At 53.9% G+C, this 22,211-nt stretch overlaps 1 protein-coding gene across 4 annotated transcripts in view; it reads right to left on the reverse strand.

Annotated features, from left to right (window-relative positions):
* The window catches only part of GDPD5 (glycerophosphodiester phosphodiesterase domain containing 5), a 92,621-nt gene that overhangs the window by 11,626 nt on the left and 58,784 nt on the right, over positions 1-22,211 (reverse strand). For 3 of the 4 annotated variants that reach the window (XM_025357846.1, XM_025357847.1, XM_025357845.1), the window contains 6 exons: positions 16,117-16,220; positions 11,351-11,444; positions 10,413-10,472; positions 3,518-3,616; positions 3,136-3,229; positions 2,600-2,745 (listed from right to left, as the gene is read on the reverse strand). In XM_025357846.1, coding sequence (XP_025213631.1) covers positions 2,600-2,745; positions 3,136-3,229; positions 3,518-3,616; positions 10,413-10,472; positions 11,351-11,444; positions 16,117-16,220 — 597 coding nt within the window. Of the gene's footprint in view, positions 1-2,115; positions 2,274-2,599; positions 2,746-3,135; positions 3,230-3,517; positions 3,617-10,412; positions 10,473-11,350; positions 11,445-16,116; positions 16,221-22,211 lie in introns of all 4 variants that reach the window. The other variant, XM_025357848.1, reaches the window with a different exon arrangement.

The raw sequence follows: 22,211 nt of genomic DNA on the forward strand, positions 1-22,211 counted from the left end.
TGTATTTTTTTAGTAGAGACGGGCGGATCACGAGGTCAGGAGATCGAGACCATCCTGGCTAACACGGTGAAACCCCGTCTCTACTAAAAAAATACAAAAAACTAGCCGGGCGAGGTGGCGGGCGCCTGTAGTCCCAGCTACTCCGGAGGCTGAGGCAGGAGAATGGCGGGAACCCGGGAGGCGGAGCTTGCAGTGAGCTGAGACCTGGCCACAGCACTCCAGCCTGGGCGACAGAGCGAGACTCCGTCTCAAAAAAAAAAAAAAAAAAAAGACAGAGATGTACACTTGGGCCCACCACACACAGACATGTGGACCCAGAGTCAGAGACCCCCAAGGCAATGCACAGGGACACACAGAGAGGACCCTTGCCAGCCCCTCAAAAACTACCTCCAGGGCATGATCACCCAGTTGCAGAATGTGAAAAATCCCACAGGACAAATGACTCAGTTTCTCAGGACAAATAAACAGCCTAAGGGAAAAAAGGGAGGGAGATTTTTATTTAATTTATTTTTGAGACAGAGTTTCACTCTTGTTGCCCAGGCTGGAGTGCAATGGTGCAATCTCAGCTCAGTGCAACCTCTGCTTCCCGGGTTCAAGTGATTCTCCTGTCTCAGTCTCCTAAGTAGCTGGGATTACAGGCATGTGCCACCACACCAGCTAATGTTCTATTTTTAGTAGAGATGGGGTTTTTCCATGTTGGTCAGGCTGGTCTGGAACTCCTGACCTCAGGGGATCTGCCTGCCTCGGCCTCCCAAAGTGCTGGGATTATAGGCATGAGCCACCGAGCCCAGCGGGGGGATTGTTACAGACCAAAAGGCACTCCAGAGACACACCAACCAGATGCATGCTGTGGACCGCATTTGGATCCTGATTTTTAACAACTAAACTGTAAAAAGATATTTTTGAGACAATAAAGGGAAATTGAACATGGATTCTATTTTAGATGATATTAAGGAATCATTATCCTTAATATTGGCTGGGTGTAATAACAGCATTGTGGTTATGTATCTTTCTAAAGTCCTCATGTGTACAGATATATCCTGAAGTGCCTATGGGTAAGACGATGCGATGCCTAAGATTTGCTTTACTACCCCAGAAAAAAAAGTAGCAGACAGATGAAGCAAGAATGGCCAAATGTTGGTAAGTATGGGACTGGATTCATTACATCCTTCTTCATTATGTGAGTTGTTATACGCTTTTCTCCACTTCTACATATATTTGACCTTTTTCTACTAAAGAAAACCATCTTCACTGGGGCCCCCTCACACACCCACCTTCCTGCTTCAGCATACCACTTGTGTCCCCTGGCCGCTGGAGGGAGCCTGGGAGATGGTAATCTGAGTCATGGAGACAGGAGAGGCCGTCATTCTGAGCCCCTCAGAAGAGTTCCCCTGTCCCTGCTGGGAAGGCTGGGCTCCAACTGATCCTCACAATAACCAGCAGCAGGGGCATCCATACCTTTGAGGCATAGAGTGGACTGGTGACCCCCTCCAAGATGCACAGGCAGCATGTGGCCAAACTGGACCCGAGATCCAGATCCCCACTGGCTGCCTCTGGGAGGGGCTGGGGTCAGCACGGGAGTCTGGCTCAGGGGCTGGAGTCTCATTGAGAAAATAACACCCACCACACGCAGGGGGCCAGACTTCCAGAGTGAGTGGCAGCCTGGCAGACCCAGCACCTCCTTCTAAAGCAGTTATGTGAGGCCCCCTTACTACCCTGAGGTCCCACAACAGCCTGAAACACTGGGAAGCCAAGCCCTCAGGAAGTGCCCACACCCCCGCCTCCTCAGCAGGGTGGGAGTGGTACTGCCTCTGTTGAGAAGCCCAGGGTTCAAGGCTTTCATGGAGGAAGAGACCCTGGTCCAGACAGATGGCCCTGCCCAAGGTAACAGCAGTGTCTACCTCTTACTTTCTGTGCGCCACATGCATATCTGGGCACTGCACACAGGCTACCTCCTGCTCCTCATAGTCCCACGGCAGGTGCTCTCTCTAATCCCATGGTACAAGACGAGGGAACCAGGCACAGAGATGGAAACTGTTGGGCCTCCCACAGCTGGTGAGGGGCTGTGCCGGGATGCTAACTCAGGCAGCACGGCTCTGGAGCCTGCCCTCTCACCGAAGCTCTCCTGCAGGGCCATGGGGTGCCCCAGTGGCAGAATGCGGCACTGACTTTGACCCCTTCCTCTCTCTCCAACTCAAGCCGGTTCAGCCATACTCACTGTCACAGTGGGCTCTGAGCTGCCTCCCAGCTCTCCTGGAGGGTTCTCCTGATGCCTGGTGGCAGCCCCCAGGCCCCACACTCAGCATCCGTCTCCTGGGCCTTCCTAACCTGCACCTGGGTCTAGCCTGGGCCTAAAACCCTCCTGCATCTTTGCAGGGCACTTAAGACAAAAGTGAAATCTTTTTAGGAAGACGCCTTCAGGATGCTTCAAGATGTGCTTCCATCCCAGCACTCCCGGCCTTTTTACCAATCCTTCCCATGCACCTCCCCTCAAAAAGCTACAGATGGTTGCTACTGTTACATATATCAATTTCCCAAGAAGGTCTCCCCCATCGCACCCCACCCCATGGGGCTGTTAGGACCCTGAGATGGCACTCACCATGGGGGCCCCACGGTGGCCAATGAGGGCGGGCTTGGGGCCAAGGTCCTTCTTCTCCATGATGCAGGGAGAAGAGATGGTGAGAGGGGCCAGGTAGAGGGCAAACACCACGGTGAAGAAGGTACAGAGAATGGTCACCTGGGAGGCTGCAGGTAAGGGGCCGTTAGTGCTGCCTGGTGAGCCCCGGGCAGGTTGGGGTGCAATGCTGGACCCCTCTACCCCCGCCCTGTCAGGATCCAGGTGCTCTTGGAGGCAGCCTTTATTCTTGCTGGGAAGGTGAACCCCGCCTCTAACTCACACAGATACACATGCACGCAGGCAGAGAGAGACATGGAGGAGGAATACAGTGTGAGGCCGACCGAAGCTGCGACCCTCCATGGACTCTGTGGGCCACTCTGAGGCAGGATCCCCCTCACTGAGTGCAGGGACCCTACCCCGTCCCCAGGCCACCCAGGGAAAGCCCAGGTCATGGCAGCGCCAGCTGGTCTTGGCACCTGCAGGGATTGGAGGGGCAGGCCCTTCACAGTTCTACTCACAGGTCCGCTCTGCGCGGGCAAACTGTCCTGCCACAATCCAGGAGAGCACGGTGACTGCTGCCAGGGCCCCCACATGCAGGAATGGCGCTGTGCCCTGCGTGCAGGGAGAGGGAAGGGAGACCAATGACGCCCAGCTCTGCCCAGACCCTGTGTCACCAGCCTCCTACTTCTACCCATGGGCAGGCAACCCTGTCTCCATCTGCCAACTGAGGACACTGGGAGCCTCAGGACCCTGGCATCCTCCCTAGTTCTGACCTGCTCTGTGACTCTGGGCCCCTCCCTGCCCCTCTTTGGGCCTTGGTCTAGAGGAAGGGAAATGACAGAAAGGCTGTTGTTGTGAGGGTCCTGGGGGAGCAGCCACCCAGGCCCCCTCCCCACTCACCTGCAGGGAGATCAGCAGCACCTCCCACTCGTCCTCCCACAGCTGGGCCACGGCCGACATGGCCACCACTGTGGACGCCAGGATGACTACCAGCCCGATCTGGAGGGGGAAGAGACACCAGACAGACTCAGAGTGGGTGGGAGGGTTCCCAGTGTGTCTGAGAGAGGCACCAAAGGGAGAGACAGGGAGAGCAGGAGAGGCCAATGGAGCAGGGCAGAGGGGAGGGAGGAAAGAGACAGGCATGGGCTGCCAGGAAACCAGAGACCGGCAGACAGACATGGCAGGGAGAGACTGAGGCAGGAGGAGGCCGGCAGACCCAATGAGGAAGGGACAGTGAGAAATGAAAGGGAGGATGGGGACAGGAGGAGGAGGGAGCTGTGAGGAGGGAGAACATTCAGTAGGGATACCTCCCTGGGCCTGGCAGATTAGTCACACCCAAGGCAGATTAGTCACACCCTGCCCAGCCTCCCTGTACTCTCGGCTTGGCACAGCAGAGGAGGAAACCCACTTGCCAAGGCCATGCCCAGGCCTTAGGGGAAGGAGGCTGAGGACCTGGGTCCACTGCAGGAGCCTGGAGTGTAGCCCAGCCTGGCACTCTGGGCTGGGCTCACAGTGGCACTTCAGGCAGGGGTGGGTGGTGAAACACAGCTCCACTTGCCCCATCTCCACGGTCTGCCCTCTCCCAGACTCCCAGCATCCAGGTCCACCGTGATGGGGGCCATCCTCCTTGCAGCCTCCAGAAGAAAGCAAAGCACAGCTCTCATGGAGGATGAGGTGGCACCTCCAAGGGACAGAGATCTCTAGGGACAGGGGAGACCTGAAATCTTCAACCACGCGAAGCTCAGCAGAGGTTTTCGGCTCCTTGGCCCCCAGCCCCTCGCCCCTGGCCGTGGATCTCACTCCACCCACCACCCTCCCCATCCCGAGGCCTGTCTCTCTAAAGCCCAGGTTGTGGCTCTCCTCCAAAGTCTCCCGCAGCTCCCAGTCTCTGCAAGGGTCAAAGCCGCCACCTCCGTCTCCCTGGTTTCTCTAGACTCGTCTCCCACCTCCCTCCAAAGGCCTGTCCTCCCACAGCACTGCCGGCTGTCCTGCCTCCCTGGAGCCATTCTCACTGCTGGCAGGGCCCTCACTCCCTTTCTCCGGAGGCAACTTTTCCCAGAGGCAGTAGCGGCCAAGAACCCTCTGACGCTGAGCAGGGACAGTGGCATTTCTAGACGATGAGCGTGGGGCAGTGGCCAGCATCTCCGCTCCCTGCCCAGGGACCTTCACTCGCTGGCGGGGAAGGCTGAGTCTCGCCTGGGATTAAGTTTCCCTTTGGGGGCTTTTCATTCCAGCCCATCAGCCTGGAAACTGATGGCTGTTCCCCCAAGAGACGCGAGTGAGGCCGAGACAGGTGAGCGGCTGGAGGGGCTGCGACATGCGGGCTCAGGGCTCAGGGCTCAGGGCGGGAAGAGGCACAAGCGTGCCTGGGCCTGTGGGGGTGCTTCGCGTGGTCCCCAGGTTGGTTCAGCGGAGGTATGGGTATCCTCATCTCACACACGGGAAGCGAAGTTCGGGGAGCGGAACAGCTGGCTGCGGAGCTTCGAAGGGGCAGAACCAGAAGCGAACACCTTCTGCCCATCTCAGGGGGTGAGGGGGTGTGCGCTTTCTCTGACAGCACGCTGGGCTGTGCAGTCTCAGGGAGGCCCAGCCGCGCCTCCGAACCCCTGAGAACCCCGCCCTCGGCACTCAGGCCCCTCCTCCCGGCTGACCCCGGCGCGCAGCTGCCCCCTTGTGGCCATCGTGGGAGGAGGCCCTACACACAGCGAGTTAAGGGCGGTTTCTGGGAGCGTCTCATCACAATACCTAACTGTTTTTTTTGTTTGTTTGTTTTTTTTTTTGAGACGGAGTCTCGCTCTGTCGCCCAGGCTGGAGTGCAGTGGCCAGATCTCAGCTCACTGCAAGCTCCGCCTCCCGGGTTTACGCCATTCCCCTGCCTCAGCCTCCCGAGTAGCTGGGACTACAGGCGCCGCCACCTCGCCCGGCTAGTTTTTTGTATTTTTTAGTAGAGACGGGGTTTCACCGTGTTAGCCAGGATGGTCTCGATCTCCTGACCTTGTGATCCGCCCGTCTCGGCCTCCCAAAGTGCTGGGATTACAGGCTTGAGCCACCGCGCCCGGCCTTACCTAACTGTTAATGGAAATGACTTGCAATAAAACTGATTCCCCAAACCCTATTACAATTAAAAATGTTATTATCTCTGGGTTCCACAGGTGCTTTGGCGGTAATCATCACGCTCAGCAACATCACTGCATGTTCAGTGTCTGTGGGACTCCCCCTACCTTGCATCATTAAGTCACAGCAATAGCACTGACACCCAACAATGCAACCACCGTCGCTCCTGAAATCTGACTGAGAAGGATGAATCCCACCCTAGAGGCCTAGAGACAGACCACCGCCCTCCTCTGAGAAAGTGGCCTTGAGTTCTCTGTCCTCGTGGGACTATGGCTTGTGATGGCAATGGTGGGAACAGGGGGTACAATAGAGTCTTTCATTCACTCGATGAGTCTGGCCAGGGTGCTGGGACCCGAGAGAAGGTGGAATCCTGCCTTGCAGAGGTGCAACGGCTGGCCTCTTAGGGGTATCTGACCTCCGGGATTTGCAGTCCAAATGGCAGACAGTTGGCCCAGGGTTAAGAGCCTCACTTGAGTCACGGTCTTCAGTCAAATCCTGGCTCTGCTACCTACTGGGGATCTTTCCACATCCTCTCCAGGAACCTTTCCAGAGCTGTGAAATAGGGATAGTGAGTACCTACCTGGAAGGCGGTTGGGGAAGATCAATGAGGAAATGCAAGTGAAATGATTAGTACAATGGCTGGTCAGAAGAAAATGCTTACTAAGTATCAGTGGTATCATTTAAAAAAGTAAGCATATCATGGGAAAAGGGTTGTCGTAAGGAGTGAAATGATTGTGATTTTCTGAGTGAAAGGTACCCGACACATGTGGTCAGCACCCGATAAATGATGGTTACTGCTGTTATGGTGAACACAGTGCCTGGCACACGCAGGAGGCGCTCAGTGAATGTGCCTGCCTTACGCTGCTGCTGGAGGGACAGAGGCTGGACACCAGGAAAAACCATAAAGCTTGGGCCAGTGCATGGAGAGAAGTCTGAAATCACCAGCAGAGGTGATGAAGTAGACACAGCAGATGGCAGGTAGAGGCTGATGGAGGCCTGGTAGGAGGCAGAAGCCCCAGCCCCAGCCCAGCTAGTAACTTGCCTTGGGGCCATGTGGTACCCAGTGCTCCTCTCTGGGGTTCAGGTTGGGTCCCTGACAGACACCTCCTCTGTGCAGGTCCTGGGTTGGGGGCTATTGCCACTGAGGCAGGGGAGTCAGGCGAGGACACAAGAGCGGTGCAGTGTGCTCAGGGCAGGCTGGGGAGGTGTGAGCTGTAACCAAAGCACCTCATAGAGGGTGGTAGGTGGGACAGGAAGCAGGGCATCTCAGTGAAAGGGCCTCCTGTTTACTGTAAAGCTCCCAAGAACCCTTCAGCCTGCTCCCTCACCTCCTGGGTACATCAATTTCTCTTGAACACTCACCTGGGAGAGATTTCTGGGAAACAGGAGATTTTGGCAGACTAGGGAGGAGGAGGCAGGAGATCTGGTCCCCATATGGGCACCAGATCTACTCAGCACCTAGCCTGCTGTGAATGGCTCCCTCTTACCCTGTCCTGAGCATCTCTGTCCTCCCCTCCTCAGGACCCAGGGGAACCAGGGACTCTCAAAATAAAGTTCATGATTAAAACATACTATAAAACTGTGGTCTTTAGAGTGCTGTGATACTGATATAAGACCAGATAGATAAATGAAAATAAGCAAAAAGTTCAGAAACAGATCTGAATACATAAAGAAAATTTAGTATATGATAAAAATAGCATCTCAAATGAGTAAAGGACAAATTCTCAGTAGAGAGAGTTGGGACCATTGGGAAGCCATCTAAAAAGAACAGAGTAAGATCACACTATACCCCAAAATAGCTTCCAAAAAGAGAAAAAATTAAATGTTAAAAACGTGGAAATATATAATTACCAAGTGACACCATAGAGAAATTTTTATAATCTTGGAGTGGGAAAGACCTTTCTGAGTCTGACACAAAACCAAGGAGTTATCAAGAGATGACAGATTCAAGTGTGTAACAATAAAAAAATATATATATCCCCATGGTAAAAACACAATGAACAAAGTCAAAGGATGAATGACAAACTAGGAAGAATTATTTGCAGTTTGTTAGCCAAATGGCTAATTTCCCACATCTATAAAGAGTTCCTGCAAATGAATAAGCAAAAAGCAATGGCAAAAATGGCAAAAGATATGAAGAGACAGTTTTATAGAAAAGAAAACACAAGTTACTCAAACCAAACATGTGAAAAATGCTGAATCTAACTCACCCGAAGGGAAATGCAAATGAAAACTACAGCAAGATACCATTTTTCACCCATCAGGCTGACAAAAGCCAATAAGTCAGCTGATGCTTTATGGGCAAGGGTGTTTTTATAGAACAACCATCCATTGCTAAGAGAGCATGAATCGGTGGCACTTAGCAAGGAGGCCATTTGGCAAGATCAAAATTATGAAAGTACACATTCTTCACCCAGAAATTCCTCTCCCAGGTCACCGCCACATCGTCCTGGCAAAAGACAGAAAGCAGCTAGGATGTTGATCTGGTCTATCAACAGGGAACTGGCTAGATGCCTAGGGAATCAGGGAATATCCAGACCAGGGAGCAGGAGAAAGGGATGGACACCAACAGGGATGCTTTAATGCAGGGAAGAACAAGCTTCAAGAATTCTGTTAAGGTGCAGAACAGAGGGTGGAGTAGGCGACTGTTTGTGTTCAAAGAAAAAAGAAATGCATATGTACATGTGCATGTGCTTACAATCTGTCTGGAAAGATAGTGAGGAGACTTTCTTTGCATACTTTTTTGTGCTTTCTGTATTTTGAATCATGTCGATGTATTACATGGTCAAAAATTAATTAAAACAAAACAAGCAAAAAAGAATAAATTGTTCTTAGAATTTTAGAATCAAATCACAGCATCTTGGAAACAACAGAATTTCCAGGCCCTGCTGGAACACTCTGAGCTCTGGGGAACTCCCTCCTGGTGGGGCGGGCCTAGCTCTGGGTCAGCTCCACCTGGAAGGACCCTGCTCATGCTGCGATCTCACAGAGGGGCAGAGGGCAGAGGAAGGCACCTTGGCAGCTGGTACCAGCATGGACAATGGGATATGCTTCCCTACATTGATCTGCCAGCTCCAGCTGGCTCAGCGGCTCTATAGGTCTCTCCACTAGGATCAAGCAGGTGTGACCTTACCTGCTGAGAGCCAGGCATGGCCCCAGAAGGTGACCACAGCATGTGCCAGCTGCACCTAGGGTGCCAGCTGGTACAGTTCTTTCAAATGCCAGCTTTGTGGCCAGGAGAAGAAAGTCCCTCACAGAGGGGACAGTGGAAGCCCAGAGGAGGCCTGTGAGTAGAGTGAGGGGCAGGAGGAAGGTGGAGGGACCAGGGGCTGCTCACGGCTCCTACCACTCTGAGACTTCAGTCTCTGGGGTCTGACTCCCAAGCTCCAGGCCTGTGTAACAAACCAACCTCAGTGCCTTCCTGGATGCTCACAGGCACCTCCCACTCCACACAGCCCAACCCAGGCTCATGCCATCCCCTCTTCCTTTCCTGTTCCACATCCGTCTTCCAGCTAGAAGTGAGCCCCTACCCTTGGAGTCACTCTGGCCCCATCTCATGGGCTCATGGTAGTTTCTGAACATTTCTGCCCTTTCCTAAATGGCAGGCCCACAGGGAGCCAGGCTCTGGGGAAAGGGAGATGATCCAAATGTTCCTGAGAGGGAGGGGCTCTGCCTTGTTAAGCTGGGTACCACTCTGTGCCCACCAGGGCCTCAAGAAGGCCAGGCATCAGAAACACACTTCAGCACTATGCCTGCAACGGACGTAAGGCAGAGAGTTAAGGCTCCAGAATTGTGTGAAGCCTGTCTGCTTTGGGCCCAGCCCTGAGGGGGTTACTGGGAACAGGGAGATGGAGGTTAACTCTGGCCTGCAAGGAGCACCTCGACTGGATGGGTCGGGGTCAGGAGCCAGACGAATACTAAAAACACAAAAACACAGCTCTTCAGACATGTAGCAGTGGGGGCTGCAGGGGCTGAGGAAGTCCCGGGAGAGAAGCCTGTGTATGTAGGAGAGGTACTGAGGAAGGGGTCTGAGAGAGAAAGGGAGGACAAAAGCAAAGTGCTAAACAGGGGAGGGAGGCAGACATGCTGGGAGAGCATGGGATGTCTCATGTAGCAGAAGCTGAGGGTGACTGTCCCATGACGGGTTGGGAGATGAGCAGGGGCCAGATCATGCCAGGTAGGGAAGTTTGGGTCATCCTGGGAGTGGTGAAAAGGCTTCAAGTTGGGGAATGCCATCGCCAGATCACAGTTTTCAAAAGAGCTCACCAAAGAAGGAAGAGGCGGGTGAGACCCGAGGCAGGGCCCCCGAGGGTGGGTGCTACGGTATGAGCTGTGGAGCTCTGCTGGTTAATCGCATGACTACGGGACCAGGAACCTGGATCTTCCATGTTTAAACTGGGAACCTTAGGCAAGTTAATTAACCTCTTCGTACTTCAGTTTCCCCAACCACAAAGTGGAATGATAGCAGTACCTACATCACAAGGTTGCCGTGAGCGTTAAGTGAGTGAAGACGGGCGAGGTTGTGAGAAACGTGCTTGGCACATAGTGAGTGCTCAGTATTAGCTATGAGAACAATTCTAACAGTGATCCGGGGAGGGATACGGTGGCCAGGCCCTTCCTCTGCTGCTGCCACCTCCAGCTTCCCCTGCCCTCTCCCCACCCCAGCTGAGGCGGCCCTTACCTTGTGCAGCCAGTGCAGGTTCATCTGCTGCCCCACGGCAATGTGACATAGTGCCAGGACCTGAGGAGGGGCCCACAGGGTGATTGTCAGACCCGTGTGGGCGGGAAGACTTTGCCACTTTCTCAGACACCCTGCTCCCCACTGCTGCTCTGGGTCTGACCCTGGGCAGAGGTAGCAAACCTCCCTCCAGGCAATGGGAATGCCCTGCCCTCCCCAGCCCAGCCCAGACTAGCCAGCCTGAGCCTGGCCTCCTCCCAGATGATTCCAGGCCTCTAGGTTCTTCCTTTGTGGGATTCCCCATTAAGAGGTCACTGGGAGCTGCTGTACTTGGACTACGCAACTTCATTCATCAAACATTTTGGGAGTTCCAGTCCCTGGAATTCTGAAACAGACTTGAGTATGTCCCCAAGGAGCCCCCAGTCCAGCATGGGGGATCCACCTGCATCTCAGTGAGTGGAATATTGGGAGCAAGAATCCAAAGCAGAGGCTCCTGTAAGAGGAAGCCTGCAGTGGGCCCTCTCAGCCAGGACAGCTCTCACTGGGTCCAGGGCAAACATTCCAGGAAGGGGCAGCCTAGAGAGATGGGCAAAAGCAAGAGGACTTCCTCCCCTGGGGGACCCAGGCCTCAGAGGTGCAGCAGCCCTAGAGGCCCTGGGCAAAATCTGAATTCATGTGCCATATGTAGCCAACTTCCTACTAGTGGCATGAAATAGCTTCTGATTAGTTGCTATTACAAATTAACATAAAAATAAAAATTTTATACATATCTTTCTGTATTTTTGATTACTTCCTTAGGATAGATTCCTATAAATACAACATTCCTACAAATACAACTTTCCCCTTTATACTAGGGTGGCGCCCTCCATCAGCCTAGCACAGGCCCAGTCTCCCTTCCCCTGGGAGCAGGGCCACCTGCCCTCCAAAACAGCCCCACGTACCAGGAGGCCAGCGATGTATGCAAAGGCAGCAGCTGTGGTCACAAGGATGGGCACGGGCCAGTCGCTCCAGTAGCCCATGCGGTTGTAGAGGTACCTGCCAGGAGGAGAGGGGGCAGGGGTCAGACCTCCACCAGGCCACTGCCTGGCCCAGGAATCAAGATGGTCTCAGCCTCCACACAGACCACAGGCTGGGCTCAATGACCAGGCCCTGCCCACGCAGCAATGAGACTCAGCGTTTGCCTGATGCTGTACCATGCCTGCTCATGGCAGCCACCTGGGGACCAAGAAATGTAAAGGAGAAAATAATGCCCCATAATCCTATTGGCCAGAAGTAATCATTCCCAAGACTGTGCTGGATCTTCCTCCTGTGGGTTCCCCCGCCCCTGTGCCTATATGTTTGTATAAACAGCAAAGCCAGGACCCCATTGCACAAAGCAACACAGTCAGGAGCATGGGCTTTGAAGTGAGGCACGCAGGCTGGATTCAAACCCCCTCTCTTCTCTGCTTTTCACTGTCTTGCAGGACCTTGTGGAGGACAGGCTTCACTGAGTCTAAGATGCCATCAATTGTGACTGTCATCTCAACTTCAATGTTAAAATGTGAAAATTGGGGGTCTTAGAATTGACCGAATGTAATACTTGACTTCTCTGAGACTTAGTTTCCTCACCTATAGGATGGGGATAAGAAAGTGCCTTTTATGGGGTCTCATGAGGATAAAGTGAGGTGAGACGCATGGTAAGTACTCTAAACTCTCCTGGTTTTTGTTTGTTTGTTTGAGGCAGGGTCTCTGTCACTGAGGCTGGAATGTAGGGATGTGGACATGGCTCACTGAAGCTTTGACCTCCTGGGCTCAAGCGATCCTCCTACCTCAGCTGGAACCACAGACACCCACCACCACATCTGGCTAATTTTTTTTTTTTGTATTTTTTGTTGAGGCAGGGTCTTGCCATGTTGCCCAGGCTGATCTCAAACTCCTGAGCTCAAGTGATCCTCCTACCTCAGCCTCTCAAAGTGCTGGGATTATAGGCGTGAGACACCATGCCTGGCCAACTGTCTTCTCAACACAAGCATTTACTTATGCCAGTAAAAATCCTGAGAAAATGTGATTTTTAAAACAGCCACGTGGTTTTCCACTGAATTAATGTACCATATGTAACCAGCTTCCTACTAGTGGCATGAAATACTTTCTAATTCTTCACTATTATAAATTAACATAAAAATGAAATTTTTATACATATCTTTCTGTATTTTTGATTACTTCCTGAGGATAGATTCCTACAGATACAATTATAGGGTCAAAGAGAATGAATTTCTTTTTGAGACAGGGTCTTGCTATGTTGCCCAGGGTGAACTTGAATTCCTGGGCTCAAGCGATCCTCCCGTCTCAGCCTCCCTGGTGCCTGGGACTATAGGCACACACCACTGTGCCTGGTGGGAATGAACTTTTTAAGGGGCCTGATAGATAGTGCTTAGATGCTCTCCGCAAAGAATGAACCACCTACATCCTCCTTGTACAAAGGGGGAAACTGAGGCTTGAAAGAGGCAGCAACTTGTTCAAGGTCATTAGAAAATCCGAGTCAGCACCAGGCAGCTTCAGCCTGCTGTCATCTGGGACCTTGCCAGAGAGCTGGGAAGGGACACCAGGAAGACCCCATGGGGCATTTGCCCTCCCTGGCCCTCACCCTCAGAGTCCAGGGGAAAATCTACTGCCTGGCAGATCACTGAAGGCACTCACCTTACCATACAGTTGGGAAACTGAGGCCTGAAGAGGGGCAAGACTTGCTCCTGATAACTATTCCTGAAAGATGTTCTGGTCCCACTTGTCTCTCAAGTGTGACCCCTTTTGGCAGGGAGGTCCTTCAGGACAGCAACAGCCCAGACGGCCCTCCCTGGCCTTCCTGTCTAGTGCTGATCCCCGGCTGTCACTCACACCCTCTTACTATATGAATTGAATTATTCTCAGAGACTTTTTTTTCTTTTTTTTTTTTTTTTTGAGACAGAGTATCACTCTGTTGCCCAGCCTGGAGTGCAGTGGTCTCCCAGCTACAGATGTGGTGTCCCAGGAAGCAGCCCTCATGTTTAGGTAGAGCTTTGAGTCTTCTCATGTTCATCATCTCATTTCATCCTCAGAGAGATCTGATGAGGTCAGCGTTACTCCCATTTTACAGAATGGGGTAAAATGCGATCTCGGCTCACTGCACTGCAACCTCCACCTCCCAGGCTCAAGCAATCCTCCCACTTCAGCCTCCTGAGTAGCTGGGACCACAGGCATATGCCACCACACCTGGCTAATTTTTTGTAGTTTTTGTAGAGGTGGGGTTTTTTCACGTTGCCCAGGCTGATCTTGAACACCTTGGACTCATGTGACCTGCCTGCCGGGCCTCCCAACGTGGCTGAGATTACAGGCATGAGTCATTGTGCCTGGTTCCCAGAGACTCTTGAGACCATCAGGACTGGGCCAGGGCATCCTGAACCCCAGCACTGACTCCAAGAAACTGAGGTGACAGGCTGAAGAAGCTGCAGGTCTCCAGGCATCCCTAAGTGCCAGGCAGGCCTCCCCTTGCCACCTCCCCGACAGAGCAGGAACCCATCCTCCGCCTAAATCTCCCAGTGACAGGGAGTTCACTTTCTGGGTAGAGTGGGTGGCTCCATGGACATGATACAGTCAGGCAGGCTGAAGTTTCTGTCCCAGATCTGTCTGCTTCTTGCTGTGTGACATTGGAAAGGCTACTTAACCTCTCTAAGCCTTAGTCTCTTCAGTCTGTCCTCAATTCATGTTTTTGGCACTAACTGGTTGTGTGACCATGAATGAGTCTTGCCCCTCTCTGGGCCTCCATTTCCCCATCTGTACATGATGGGGGTAGACTTGATGATCTTCTAGGCAGCAGACTTCCAGTTTGGAAGAACTATCCGGGTCTGCAGTTGAGGACCAATAGGGAACGTTCCCATTTACTCATGATGGTGCCCATGCTTTGGACATCTGCAAAGATGAATAATTGATTTATGGCATTTAATAAAGGCCAGAGGCCACCTCTGGGACTCTGCCGGGGCTCCGGCTCATCTTGCTTGGCTGCCGCAGAGCAGGGGTGGGACCGCAGCATATTCTTGATTACGTTCATTAATAACAGAGGCACAGCCTGGTGCCATGCGGGGAAAAGTGGACACCCAGCTCCATGAACAGAGTCCCAGGATCATCACAGAATCCTAAACCACAGCCTGTCAGAAGCCCAGGGTCCTGAAAATCCCAAATACTAACATCATGCTGCCTCCCAGCTAGAGATGTGGTCTCCCAGGAAGCAGCCCTCATGTTTAGGTAGAGCTTTGAGCCCTGTTGTGTCCATCATCTCAGTTCATCCTCAGAAAGACCTGATGAGGTCGGAGTTATCCCATTTACAGAAGGAGAGGCTCAGAGAGCACCGGGGACTTGCTCACGGCCATGCTGACCTGAACATCTGATCAAAAGGAAGGAATAGGCCAGGCGCGGTGGCTCACACCTGTAATCCCAGCACTTTGAAAGGCCGAGGCAGGCGGATCACGAGGTCAGGAGATTGAGACGATCCTGGCTAACACGGTGAAACCCCGTCTCTACTAAAAATACAAAAACTTAGCTGGGCGTGATGGCGGGCACCTATAGTTCCAGCAACTCGGGAGGCTGAGGCAGGAGAATGGCATGAACCCGGAATGCGGAGCTTGCAGTGAGCTGAGATTGTGCCACTGCACTCCAGCCTGGGCAACAGAGCAAGACTCCGTCTCCAAAAAAAAAAAAAAAGGAAGGAACAGCAATGGATGGGGAGTGAGGAGCCAGGCTTCCAAGCCCCAGCTCTGTCCCCAACTGGCTGTGTGACCTGGGCCTGTTTCCTTATCTGTCAATGGAACCCTGGGTCCTTGCCCTCCTCCCATGACCTCCCACTGCTTAACAAAAGGCAGGCGATGGAATAGGGAAGAGGAAAAAAACAGGTGCCCCTCCTGTACCCAGGAAAGTGGCTCAGACAGCCCTGCCTTTGGATCTGAGGTACCCACAAAGGACTTTGAGCTGTCCCCAAGCTCATCTGCCAGCCCTGCCCAGGGCCTGGCTAAGGGAGTTAGGAGGCCTAGGCTCCAGGGCTATCTCCTCTGCAGAGACCTCTGAGCTGTAGATTTCTTGTCTACAAAGGGGGTGACCAGAGGCCCCAGCCCCAGCTGAGCCCTGGCCCAGCCTTATGTCCCTATTTTCCATGGTCACAGCACCGGGAAGGAGCGTCCTGTGTCTCCCCAGTGGGCTTTGGCTCCTGTAAGCCTTTGTTCTTTTAGGCTCCCCTCCACCTCTTCAGGAGGCCAGGAATGCAGGCTGAATCATCAATGCAAGCACCAAGGGGTCTCCAAGACCAGCCCCTAAAGTTCCCCAGGTTTCAATCCCAGCCATTCTTTAAGGCCCAGTTCCCATGCCTCTTCCTCCAGGAAGCCTTCCCTAAATTCCCAGGGACTCCCCTCAGGGCATGGATCTCTCTTTGTGTCCTCCTCTTCTTTCTTGCCAGTCTGTGATACAATCCCCACCCACACCTCAGGCACTTCCCACTACAGTCCCACAGCAGCCTCCTCACCAAAGCCCTGGAGGCGGGCAGGACAGAGGCTCCCAGGGAGTAGGCCCTGCCCAGGGCCACACAGAGAGCTGGTGGCAGAGTTCAGAGGGCCAGCCTGGGAGACAGGCTCTAACTCCAGCCCCCAGGTCCCAGCTACTGGCTACCCGGCTCTGGGCCCTTCCTCCCCAGCCCACTGTCCCCACTCACCAGTTGAATTCATCATAGTCATTGTGGACTTCCCACCAGAAGTAGAGCCAGGTGAGCGTGAGGCCGAAGGTGAAGGTGAGGAGCAGGAACCAGAGGCGCTCCCACTGGAAGAGCAGAGGAGGAGGGGGTTAAGCGGGTCAGGGGCCAGCCCCTTAGGCTGCCTCCCAACAGAATGTGTCCCCCTCCCTCCCACTTTGTAGCCAAATCTGCCAGGCAGAAATTCCTGCCCTCTTTACCCTGGGAGAAACTGAGGTTCAGAGAGGGGAAGTGACCTGTCCACCATCACCAAGCCCAAAGTCACAGAGTGGTGGAGAGCCAGGGGCAGTCAGGGCCTCCCCGCTGGGGCTGTGCTCTTTTCACTGTGGCCTGCAGCCTTTCCATCATGTACTGCTCTCCCTGTTCTGGGGATGGCTCCCTTGGTGCGGGCACAGTGATCGGCAGTCTGTGAAGTCACATCCCTCACACACATGCCTACAAAGAAGGCACTGTTCTTCTCCACCTCTACCCCCTGCTACCGAGAAAAACACTGAGGCCCAGAGAGGCCAAGTGACTTGCCCAGGTCACACAGCAAGTTAGCAGAGGATTAAGGACCAGCACCCTGGTCTGTGGACTGGAAGAAGTACAGAAGTGCTGTGTTCTGCTGCCTCCACTGGGCCAGATACCCGTCTCCAGCCAGATGGAAGTGGGGTGGCGGGGGACACTGACACCACCACTGCTGTTTCCTGAGGGGCCAGCTCAGGCGTCTGCAGGCACTTCCTCCTGGACCTCTGGTTTCTCCCTGCTTTCATCCGTCCCCTTATCTTGGAAGCACAAAAAGCTTGGAATATCCTGCATCCCGGGAAACTGCTGAGATCATCAGAACAAGTCAACAGCCCTTGAGGAGAGGTCAGTGTGAGGAAGAACCAAGACTACCTTTCTCTTGAGGGTGTGAAGTCCCGGAGGCAGCCCTACCTCTGGGCTCCCTGCTATGTTTCTAAACCATCCCAGTTTAACCTCTTCATGGCTCCTTACTGATAGCCGACCTGGAGTGTGGCCCCCTGATCTCTCCAGCTTCGACGTCCACAACCAGTTCCTACAACCTGGAAGGGCCACTGTCTGTGGGCTTGTTCCCTGAACATTCCCACTCACCTTTCAAGTCAGCTCAAATATCACTGCCTCTGTGAAGCCTCCCTGGATCCACCCTGCCACCCTCGTGCCTGCTGCACTGCTCCCGCAGCATCAGCATCCCTCTGTCTAAACTCACGCTCTGCACACCATGACCTGCCCACTGTGTCCCCCAGACGAGTGTGGGTTCTGCAAGGATGGAGACTGAGCCGACTTCCACTCCACTAGTACTTTATGACCACATGCAGGATTGGGCAGGAAGGAGGGAAAGTCCTCTCACTGTCCAGAATCCCTCCATCCCCACACCATGCAGATACCATCAGTCTACCTGGGAACCTCAGATCCCTGTCACCACTTACAAGCTGTGTAACCTTGGGCAAAGTACTCATCCTTTCTGTAACTCAGTTTTCACCTCTGTGAAATGAGGGCAATACTAGTACTTATGCCATGGGATTGATGGAGAATTAAATGAGACAATATAAGTCAGGTGGCTTGGCAAGCACTCAGCACACTACCAGCGTATCTGTGACATCCTCTGCTTCTCCAGAATGTAGGAAAGGCCTTCACACCCTAATGGTCCATGACTCCATACCCACTAAGGGCCTGCTCCATGCCTCACCTTCGGCAAGAGGGCTGGTGCCTGGGTGACCCTCCTGCCCAGGTGGGTCACTCCAGTTGGGCGACTTGTGCTTGGGTGAGCAGCTGCCACCAGTCCTTGTCATGTGCAGAGCCAGACTGCCTTGCTTAGCCTCACTTTGTACAGAAACAGAGAGGCAAAGGTGACGACACCCTGAGGCCCAGTATTTCTAGCAGGTTTAGGTTTGGGGAGGTGGCTTCTCAGAGAGTAGGCCACTTGTGTCTGCCCCAGCTGGATACAAGAATGGCACAAGCTCCAGTTCCAGGCACAGCAAAGCCCAGCCTTGGTCAAGAATAGGGAAACCCTGGCTAGGAGCAGGGCAGGACTTGTGCCCTTCTAGATCAATCGAACCGTAGGAGCCACCACCCAGAGAATGACTGAGTCCCTAGACTCAGTCCTGCCTCCCATGGAGGCAGTCTGGGTCTGCACATGACCGTCCCTCCACCATCCTCCAGCCAGCACCCCAGGACTAGTCTTTCTCAGAATCCCTCTTGCCACCTCAAATTCTTTTTTGCTCATAACAGCCTTCATTTCCTGCAGAGTGCAGCTGGTGAGTCCCACGCCAGCTTAAACATCTGAGTCTCGCAAAGGGTGAACCATGTCTTTAGACTGACACCCATCTGGTCATGTCATGCCCCAGCTTGAGTCTCCCACTGGCCAGAGCTTCTCAGTAGATATTAGGGCCTACTCTGTCTGGCCCAGGCCAGCTCTGTGCTTTATGCCCCATGCACAGAATTACATATGGTTCCCCAAACAGGCTCTCCAGACCCCAAGCCTTCACACAGCCGGAGCCTCCATCTAGAAAGCAACCTGTCTCTGCTCCATTAGGCAAACCCCTACTCCTTCCAGAGTGCTTCCTCCCTGAAGACTGCCCTGTCTCGCAGGGTGAATCCCATCTCCGCAGAGATCTGTAACCCATGCAGCCATCTCTCTTATGGCTCAGACCCCACAGTTCTAGAACTCTATACATGTCAGTCTCCCTGCTGTACATAAGTGCCTTGAGATCTAGGCAGTCTTTGTGTTCCAGGTGGCACAGGAACTTGAGAAAGATTTGATAATGAAATGATAGGTGAGGAAACACCCTTTCTCCTACCCTGGCATTTCACCAGGGTAAGAGATTTCCCTCAGGCTTAACACCCAATCCCCACAAAGAAGTGCCTAGTCTTCTACAGAGCCCACGCTGGCAGTGCTAGATGGCTGTCTGTCCACAGAGACCACTTTGCCTCCTCAGGGGCAAGGCCTGTGTGCCTCTGACCAGCAGAGAAGGTTCTGAGATGGACCTAGGTGAGGGGTGAGCCTTGGCCTAGGATGGGTCTGGTCCCAGGCAAGTACCCTAGAGGCGGGAAGGTAGAGAACCTGCCATAGGTGCTGGGAAGACGTCCTGTGGCCGGGATGATGCAGGGCCCAGAGGCAAGGCTGACAGGGGGCCGGGAAGACCACAGGGGCTGGGAGGGCCCATGGCAGCCAGGGTCCTATGCCCCAAAGGCATTGTCCTCACGTGTCCAAATCCTTACAGTGGAGCAAGGCAGGGCAAGAATGAGGGGCTGCGCCTCCCACTCCTGGGAACCAGCCAAAACTAGAGCTGGCGGTGGTGGGGGGTGAGGCATCCAGGCATGGAAGGAATGCAGGCAGGGCCCAAGCAACAAGGCGTCAGGAACCCCATGATCAGAACTAGGGCATGAGCTGGGGTTGGGTCAACCTAGGGATTAAAGCCCTGGGAGCTGAAGCCGGAGGCCACAGGGAGCCTGTAGATGGGGACGAAGAGGCCCTAGCACAGAGGGAGGCAGGCAGCGGGGGTCACTCTAAGAACAATCAGAGGAAAACACTGAATGGCAGGGGCTGGAAGGAAGGGAAGGGGAAGTGAGGAAGTAGCTGGAGGAAGTGGCCTGGGAGCAGCTTCACTGATAAAGAGGCCCCAATGGCACTAATGGTCCTTGTCAGGGCACATTACAGCAGAGAGAGGCCTGCCCGCTCCACCCATTAGCAAGCCAATCTGGCCCTGCTCCCAGAGACACGGAGCGGTGATTGCTGCCTCAATGCCCCGGCCACGGCCTCCTTCATCTCTCATAGTCTGCATAACACTAGGGATTGTTTATTTAGGGGTATCTACCCCCATTGCACAGAGGCTCAGAGAAGGGCCACCACATATGGCTGAGCAAGTTTTGCACTGCCCCCTAAGAAGTGCCACTCACATCATGGTGACCATCAATGTGCATATTTATTATGATGATTTGCTGGCACATGGCAGTCGTGTCCTAAGAAAGGGGCGCTTTTTGCTAATTTGCATAAAGGCTCAACACGGGTGAGTGGAGGGGAGTCAGAGGGGTCAGCAGGTAGGGGAGGAGTGGGGATAAGATTTGAACCCAGGCATACTGACTGGACTCTACAGGCCCCCCTTGGGAGGCAGCCTGAACAGCTCCCCTCAAAACTCACCTTGCCCTCTGGGACCCAGTGTGGTGATCCCAGGTCCAGCCTGGTTCCCTGGACTTCTCTCCTCCATCTCTCTGACCCCTAGGCCAGACCTGATGCTCCTTCAGGAAGCCTTTCCATCCCTCCAGGCCTCAAAGGCCTCCCCTCCCTGACCATCCTGCACAGACTCTTGGCACCCACCACCGTGACCCTCAATCAAATTGTAAATTGTGGAGATGGAAAGAGCACGGGCTCTAAAGAGCTGGCTCTGCCACTCAACATGTCACTTGGCCCCTCTGAGCCTTGGTCTCCTTGCTGTAAATGGGAATAACAGCCCTTCCCTCGGAGGGAGGCTGTTAAATGAGCCGAAGGGCTTCAAGTGGCACACAGTAGGCGCATAATGAGGGCTGGCTCACTGGGCTGTGGGCTCCCTCAGGGCAGGAATAGCCTGAGCTGTCTCTATGTCCCCTGGTCCTAGCATCACGCTGGCCACAAGGTGGTGGTCACCTATGGCGTGAGGGACAGAAGGAGGTATGGATGTGAGACAGGGCGACAGAGGGGTGCTCAGGGCCACGAGTGGGCAGGACCATCATGTAAGCCCCAGACTTACCCTCAGGGAGCAGGAGAAAAGCTGAGTGGGCTGGGGCTTGGGGAGCAGCTGGCTCCTAGGGTAGGCATCAGGAGGAGTGTGCTGGAGGCTGCCCAAGGAGGGACCAGACAGGGCGAGCAGCTGGGGCAGGAGTGGCCCCTGGCTGTGGATGGGGTAGGATGCTGATTCCTGCCCCAGGGGATGGAGGCTGAGGTTGGAGCTGCTGCGATGGAGAATCCTGGAGGCTCCATCCCAGAGGTTGCTGCATTTCCTTCCATTCTTACCCTAACCCTCCAGAAACAGGAGCCCCTCTGTAGCAATCTGGGCAATTGTGGGTCAATTTCCCTGAAGGCCAGTCCTTCTCCTCACTGTCTCCTGAGGATGGTCATGTCTTCTCTTCACCCCTCCTTGTCTCTGTCCTGTCCCACCCACCCCAGAGCCCTCCATGTTCAGAGAAGAACACAGAGAAAGACCTCATTAGCAGCGGGAGCTCGTAGAGTCACAGAGCACAACTGCAGCGGCAACCCTGGCCCCACACAGGACACATGGACATGGCCGCTGGGGTGGGATGGCTCTGCTGCTGCCTTTTGCCACGGTTACAGGCCCCTGCCACTGTAGACTGCAGCCCCAGGCCAAAATGCACACAGCTGCCCCTCCCACTACTAGGGACCCTGAAGGTTATGGAGCACCTCCCCTGGGTCCCTTAACAGAACCTGGGGTCTAAAGTCTGCACACATCTCTCTGAACATTACAGACTTTCAGAATCGCAGAGCTCCCCTGCCTGTCCCCTTGCCCTGGGGCAGAGAGTGTGTCTGTAGCCTCCAGGACAGGAGCTTACCCTGCTCTACTCCACTGGCTCCTGGGAAGCGGTCTCTCCTTCCAGATGCTGCCTGGTCCTTCTGTGGACTCAAAATTCTTCCTTCCAAGACATGGAGCCTGACAATGGGAGGCTGGGTTGAGGGAGTCTAGCAATATTGGGTTTGAATCCCAGACTGGCCACGACTGAGTGACCTTGGGGAAGACATTTACCTTCTCTGTGTCCCGGCTTCCTGCTCTGTAAAATGGGGACAGTATCGGCATGCTGCACAGACCACTGAAGCCTCCCGTGCACAGTGTCTGGTGAGACTGACCTTCTGGGCAGGGGAGTTATTGCCCTCCCCCCACTCCCCGGGAGGTGGAGCTGAAATCTGCCTCCTCCACTGCTCCCCTGCAGCTGGTTCTCCGATACCACACAGAACAAGGCCAACCAAAGGGTAAGAAATATTGGGGTCAAATGACTACAGAGTGGAGAATACACAAAAGAGCTGGATTTTCTTTTTTTTTTTTTTTTTTTTTTTTTTTTTTTTTTTTTTTTTT

This window comes from Theropithecus gelada, chromosome 14, assembly GCF_003255815.1.
Source record: "Theropithecus gelada isolate Dixy chromosome 14, Tgel_1.0, whole genome shotgun sequence".
Lineage (NCBI taxonomy): Eukaryota > Metazoa > Chordata > Mammalia > Primates > Cercopithecidae > Theropithecus > Theropithecus gelada.